The sequence below is a fragment of the Rhagoletis pomonella genome, unplaced genomic scaffold (assembly GCF_013731165.1).
Source record: "Rhagoletis pomonella isolate Grant_MI unplaced genomic scaffold, Rhpom_1.0 Rhpom_scaffold_00005, whole genome shotgun sequence".
Taxonomy (NCBI): Eukaryota; Metazoa; Arthropoda; class Insecta; order Diptera; family Tephritidae; genus Rhagoletis; species Rhagoletis pomonella.
The window spans coordinates 37,078,775-37,085,957 of NW_023458559.1; the positions used below are offsets into that span (position 1 = coordinate 37,078,775).

General features: G+C 37.3%; 2 protein-coding genes across 2 annotated transcripts in view; both read right to left on the reverse strand.

Moving 5' to 3' along the window:
• LOC118738881 (farnesol dehydrogenase-like) overlaps positions 1-1,254 on the reverse strand; it is a 3,341-nt gene extending 2,087 nt beyond the window's left edge. The window contains exon 1 of the mRNA XM_036469901.1: positions 591-1,254. Within this exon, the coding sequence (XP_036325794.1) occupies positions 591-1,166 (576 nt within the window). The 5' untranslated portion in view covers positions 1,167-1,254. The remainder of the gene's footprint in view (positions 1-590) is intronic.
• Positions 1,255-5,235: 3,981 nt separating this feature from the next.
• Positions 5,236-6,914, reverse strand: LOC118738880 (farnesol dehydrogenase-like). Its single transcript, XM_036469900.1, has 2 exons — positions 6,248-6,914; positions 5,236-5,526 (listed from the first exon to the last, which is right to left on the reverse strand). Exons 1-2 carry the CDS (start codon positions 6,821-6,823, stop codon positions 5,353-5,355), a joined length of 750 nt encoding a protein of 249 aa, XP_036325793.1. The 5' UTR covers positions 6,824-6,914; the 3' UTR covers positions 5,236-5,352.
• Between the last annotated feature and the right edge of the window lie 269 nt (positions 6,915-7,183).

Sequence of the window (7,183 nt, forward strand, 5' to 3'; positions counted from 1 at the left end):
TTAATTTATCACAGTTTTAATGTATGCCTTTTCGTGTAAAACATGGTTTCTCCGACCACTGCGCGCCGTGCACCTTCGAATCTTAAACATTTTTGAAAGGCAATAAATAGCCTTTTTACCTTTTCTCGTCAAATCGTCGGCATTTAGAGTCGGATCTTAAAGTATGATATATCGATGTTCTAACGTTGAGAAGACAACATGTCAGTTCTTATCACTCTAACGTACCACTCTAATGTCAGTAAATTAATGCTTACCAAAAATGCTTAAGCATTTGCTAATATAATATAAGAAAGTATTCGATTATTCCAGTACTTAGTGCTATTTAAAAAGAAAATCTTGTAGAATGTACATAGGTGTTATCGAAAAATGAGAAAGGTGACCGCTAGGTTCTGCTAAAAAAGAGTCTAATGTACATACGTATGTGTGAATGCACATAAGTATGTATGCTTGCGCATTAAATGACCATAATTATCTTATCAACTTTGCAAAGCGTATATCATAATTGTATTGAATAATATACAAATACCAATTTCCATGTAATCACTAAAAATTGAACAGTTGGTCATGTTTGTTGTCGTTTTAATACTCACAGTTATTTTGATTTTTGTTTCCAATCCTCTAAACTCTTGCCGATATATCTCAGTAATAGCCGTTAGTGCATACTTAGTCGGCGCATACACATTCATAATTGGCGCAGCATCACCCGTAAAATTCGGCACCGAGTGACCCAAAACGCTATTGACGATCACCACATGTCCATCAAAATTGCGTTCTTTCATTGATTTGAAAGCGCGTTGCGTACAATATACCACACCCATTATATTAGTTTGTACAACTTGTTGCATTAATGCAGGATCCAAGTTAACCGCTTGACCCACTTTAAATATGCCGGCATTATTCACCAATATATCAACGCCACCCAATTCTTTGATGATCCAATCGAACGCCCTATCCACCGATTCTTGTGATGAAACATCGCAAACGAAAGGATGGAAGCGTTTTTGTTGTTCAGCTGGCAATTCAGCTTTATATTCTTCCATCAGCTGCAGTCGGCGGGCAAGTCCCACCACAACAAGATTAGCTTTAAGTAAATCTTTGACTGTGGCAGCGCCAATGCCTGAACTAGCACCAGTAACTACAGCGACACGACCTTGCCAGCGTTCCATTATGATTTCACTTGAGTTGACGAGGAGGGTCGCAGAAAAGTTTAACAAAGTAGTTACGCTTTTAATCGAAAGTGCAATACTGAAAGAACTTTGTGATCTTTGATGACTTTTATGGCTTACAGCTACATACATACATATGTATATGTACATATATTTATCTAGTAATTTAAAGTGGTTCTTCTAGATTCCTATACTGATACATACATACATATTAATATACTTTGGAATAGAGAATCGTGGGCAAGGCGTGAACGTTTAAGAGAACACCTTTGAATCTTTTATGAGAAATGTGGTGAATAAATTATTTAGAAAATGCTGGAGCTAGTATAAGAGAAACTTAAAGCGCCAACAGTCAACGACGTAGCTTGACGCAGACACGATCTGCCTTATGGGAATCGCATGTTTACGAAAACTCACCACCGCATGACGCTGACGTTGCCGTTGCTTCTCTCTCGTCTCTCTATCAACAGTAAATTTGATATGTTGCTACGTACGTCAATGTATGTATGCTTACGTTACGTCGTTGACTGTTTGCGCCTTTACAGGGCAATTCTGGCAACTGTCTTTCAACTCACCACAGTCTTTCGAAATAGAAAAGTTATAATGTTCGCTTTAAGCAATATTTTTTCTAGGAAATAAATTTAATTTAAATAAAAAAAGTTGATATATTTTTGTTTTTAAAACAATAAAAACTAATTAATAAAAGGAAATTAAATTAAAAAAGAAAGCAACTGTAAATAAAACAAATTTTAATTAAAATATTTTAAAAATTAAAACGAAATTAAACAATAAAATGCAAAATTTAAATTAGAAAAATAAAAACTGAAACCAAAATAGGAGAAAATAGTACCAAAAATTTTGTAAATTTAAAGAAAAAATAAGTGGATTTTTAAAACAATATCTAAAGAGTAAAAGATCACTAAATTAAAAAAGACGAAAAAGGCAATTTAAAAATAAAATGAGATCCCAAAAATTAGATTACCTAAATAAAGAATTTTTGCTTCTTTTAAACAGGAAAATCTAAAAATTTAAAGAAAATGATGGTAACAAACGAAACACAATTTAAATTTAAATAAATATAAGATAAAAAAATGTATTTCTTTTTTAAACAATAAAATCTAAAAATAAAAGAAAAATCAAAAATAAAAAAATTAAAAAGAAATTAATAAACCAAGTTCCTAAAAATTTAATTAAAATAAATTTTAGAACAACTTCTAAGAACAGAAAGAAAATTAAATAAAGAAAGAAAAAATTTACTTTCTAAAAATTAAAAAATATATATATTCCTTTTTTTAAACAGTAAAATCTAAAAATTAAAAGTAACAACTTTAAAACGACCAAAAATCATATTCGCGTAGACAATGCAAATAATTTGTGTAGGTTTTGCAGCGAAGAACACGAAAGAGCAGAGCACATTATGTGCTACCGTGAAGCTCTTTCTAGAGCCAGACTTCGCTTTTAAGAATCACCATACCTTAATAGAAGCACAAGACCTAAATGGCATTCAGCCAAAGGACCTTGAGAGGTTTATTAGCAATACGTGGATCAAAGAAGACCTGTATTCGAATAGAGGTTTATTACAATGATCGTTTCGGTCGCGGAAACTAGGTGGTTCTTAGTGGGGAGGAAGCTGGAAAAGCAGAAATCTTGGTTTTATTGGGCCACTGATTGGTAGCGTGCTAACACAAGGTACGAAAAGAAAGCCGTGCGTACCAGGTACTCATGAAATTTGTAAACATCTATGTCCCGTTATGGCCTCGAACTAGAACCGAAATGGCCCAGAAGAAATCCTGAACAAAAGTGAATTTATGTCAATTGACATTAATTCCACTGACATTATTGCACGTAGGTATAGCTTTAATTTAGAAATCCCTATTTTCACTGTCACGTTCAATAGCATTTGTTTCCAAATGGGATGTTTAAAAAGCGGTCAGGATAGGTCTTTAGTAGTGTACATCCGCTGATATAAATTGGCTATCTGTCTGTTTTTGGCCTTAATACGATTTCCATGGGTAGGAATAAAGCAAATAAAACTGTGTCAAAATATGTCGACAAGTTTTGGCGTAAAAATTTTACATAGTGAAAATTAGCCTTAAGGCAAAATAAGTTCGAAGTATTTTGGATTACTCAGAATTTTTTTAAATTACTGAAAAAATTAGCTTAACGCGCTTCACCGATCTTAACCTTCCGTTGTCGAGAAAAGCTCGAACATGTAGAACCGACTGTCTCGGGAATGAGAATACACCACCCGCTGAACCACACCGACTTTAAAAATATGCTCCTCTCAATAACTATAGCACTTTTGGATTGGGCTAGCCAACGCTGGGCCAATTCCGTGCCGCTAGTCTCTGTTTCAACGGCAATTGCTCCAATTTGTTCTCTTACATGTTGCCTAAGCGTATAGCAAACACCAGCAAATTCGGTTCACCTCATTTGTACTAAAAGCCTTTAAAAAGGTAATAGATAACTTTTTAAGGTCTACGCTCTTACTAAACTATGGACTGAACTCGTGTCAGCACGCATACATATATGGCGGGCCGCTCCACTGAAACCGTATCTGAAAAGAATCGGTCCAGAGCCCCCCTGTAGCATTCTCTGCTTTGACCTAGGTCTAGAGCAATCCAAAGTAATGTTAGGAACATATAACCTCAAACTTGTTAAGGAATGTATGAACTTATGCAAGCATAACTTAAGAATTATTACACACACCCTGAAAGGATATTGTAGGCTGACCTATCACCTGACGAAAGTATTTACTCGCAGGAACGAGACTGCGCAGCAAAAGTTAGGAGGGTATCCTGCACTGATTCACAAACGCAAAAGACACCTGGGGGAACACTTAATAACCGAGCTCAAAGTGAACCCCGTAGACTTAGGCTCCATACTAAAGATTCTCTCGGATACTGGGTTAATAGACGCACTATAAATCCATTAAGGGGGCACAATAGCTCTTGGGGTCGCAGTGCTTTACCCCAAACAATAATAATAATAATAATACACTCATCAGTCCAATTAGAATAAGATGCCCGACGACACTAACCACCTCTTTACATACCCACTCACATCAGCTCATCTAACATCCACTTCTTACGCCCAAACCAGTCGGATTTGGTCTTTTACGGGGCTTGCCAGTAGAACAAGGTTTAGTAAGCTGCTACAACAAAAAAAAGCACCGCCAAGACCAGCAGCAAGTTATAGCCCCTCTCGACTCTCTTTGAATTGCGCCAGGATCCGACGTTGAGACCGCTGTTCTGCCCCTGTACGAAATCCAGTACCTTCTTGGTTTCCATGCCAATGGAGCTTGGAAAGTAGCCCACTGCGACGCTGGAATGAGAAATTTTGGATTCCTCTATAGCCCACAGTGCAGCACCTCCCCAGGGTATCAAGGGGACCATGGTCGCCCTAACCCACTCTTCAGTCGAGTTCTGCTCACAGTGCAGTACAAGACATTCTGCCTCGTATACAGAAGCCAAGAAGGCTGGTTTTATCGCCAGGTACTTATCAGCCAGTATTTTGTCCATAAGGACACATTGGATGGAGTCCATCCGCACTGTTGTTAGGACCTTTTCAGGGTAGTCCCTCGCAAGCACTTCCATCTTCACCCCTACAGTAAACATCTTTAAATGAGACAGTGTCTCTTAAGTGTCGCAGAAGCTGCAGCCCTCGATGACGATGGTTCTCCGTGCATCGGCCGCTTTTTGTGGCCAGCATCAGACGGAGTATTTACCTTTCTCAGAACGGTCCTTTTTCGGGGTCTTTTTCCTTGGATTTGGCCTTTGGCTATTGGAAGCTTCGCTTTGGCATACGCTTCTCCTATGCTCAGCCTTTTCTTTTGGAGGTGTTGGTAGCTGCCACAAGAGCAGCCACCATGGCAACATTTATGCATATTATTGAAAGTGTGTGAAATAAGGGTAAGACCACCGCTGCTTACCATATAGCGGTAGTTTACACAAAGGTGAGAAGACTATATTTAATATGTACGTGCGCTGTGTAATTAATGTTCGGTTTTGACCTAACATAAACCTGTTTACACGTGTACTCTTAAAATTGGGCATAAAAGAGCTGAGCGTGAATCTTAATCTATTCGTTAGTATTCCAATGCTTTTTTATTTCATCGTATAGATATTAAATAAAACATAAGAGTGGAAATACAATATATACAATATATACATACATACAAATATACTTAAAACCCGCCCAATGTTGGTATCACAGTAATCTCCTGTATTTGCATGTGTGGCGGTGTAGAAAGAGTGAACAAGATGCAGCTGGAAATATCTTCAGATTTCAGAATCGGAAGACCAGCGTTTTTAAATTGATCCGGAATGATTTCTGTATCTGTTAAACCGGGGCTAACGCTCTGAAATTATAAATAACCACTTTTCTTTAATGAACTTGCATTCATACATGCATCTTTACATACATAAATTTGCATGCTGATATGTACATATGTATGTATGTATGTACATTAGACCATACCAGAAAAAAACATTCGCCATGCACCTTCGAATCTTAAGCATTTTTGCAAGGCAATTTCGAAAAAGGGTCCTTATATCTTCGCCATTTACAGTCGAATCTTAAAGTGTGATATATCGATATATTATTTGCAGAGTTCATTGACCTCAAGCACCCCGTTCTAGTACCTATCCACCAGATCTCAGTTCTTATTGCCCTAACGTACCACCCTAATGTCAGTACATTAAAGTCATTAAACTTTTACTGAGGAATTATTTCGATTATTCCAGTAGAACTATGTATTTTGAAAAAACCAATAAAATTCTTGTCGAATGTAAGTAAATATGTATCACCGAAAAATGCAAAAAGGCGACCGGAAGGTTCGGCAAAAAAATGTTTTTTTTGCTTGTAAGGCTGTACGGTCTAATGTACATACATATGTATGTATGAATGTATGTATGTATGCTTGCGCATTAAATTACCATAATTATCTTATCAACTTTGTAAACAGCCAAGCGTAAGCGTATATCATAATTGTATTGAATAACATACAAACGCCAAATAACAAGTGAACACTAAAAATTGAACAGTTCATCATGTTTGTTGTCGTTTTAATATTTACTCACAGTTATTTTGATTTTTGTCTCCAATCCTCTAAACTCTTGCCGATATATCTCAGTAATGGCGGTTAGTGCATACTTAGTCGGCGCATACACATTCATAATTGGCGGTTCATCAAACGGCCAATGTGGCACCGAGTGGCCCACTACGCTATTGACGATCACCACATGTCCATCAAAATTGCGTTCTTTCATTGATTTGAAAGCGCGTTGCGTACAATATACCACACCCATTATATTAGTTTGTACAACTTGTTGCATTACTGCAGGCTCCAAGTTAACAGCTTGACCCACTTTAAAGATACCGGCATTATTCACCAATATATCAACGCCACCCAATTCTTTGATGATCCAATCGAAAGCCTTATCCACCGATTCTTGTGATGAAACATCGCAAACGAAAGGATGGAAGCGTTTTTGTTGTTCAGCTGGCAATTCAGCTTTATATTCTTCCATCAGCTGCAATCGGCGGGCAAGTCCCACCACAACAAGATTAGCTTTAAGTAAATCTTTGACTATGGCAGCGCCAATGCCTGAACTAGCACCGGTAACTACAGCGACACAACCTTGCCAGCGTTCCATTATGATTTCACTTGAGTTGACGAGAAGAGACGCAGAAAAGTAAAACTAAGTTGTTGCGCCTGCAATGGAAAGTGCATTACTGAAAGAACTCTGCAACGTTTAATGACTTTTATTGCTTACAACCAAGATTTAAAATACATATAAGAGGTTGCGCATTGCGCAAGTCTGTTATTTTTCTCTCGCGAAATTTGGCAATAAGCTGAGTAGCTGGGCGATAACAACAGCGAAAACAACAATCAGCGTAAATAATTATAATAATAATAATAATAATATGAATGCGGATTATCCCCAAAAAATCACGAGAGGTGTTTGAGTCAAAGCAACCTGTTGAAACCAGTTGTGATCGATAGCTTACACAAG

Bases quoted from the DNA above. Each gene is read 5' to 3' on its own strand.
- LOC118738880 (XM_036469900.1), bottom strand. From the start codon at position 6,823: ATGGAACGCTGGCAAGGTTGTGTCGCTGTAGTTACCGGTGCTAGTTCA. The intron at 5,527-6,247 runs GTGAGTAAATAT...TTATAATTTCAG, and splicing joins AGACAAAAATCAAAATAACT to AGCGTTAGCCCCGGTTTAAC.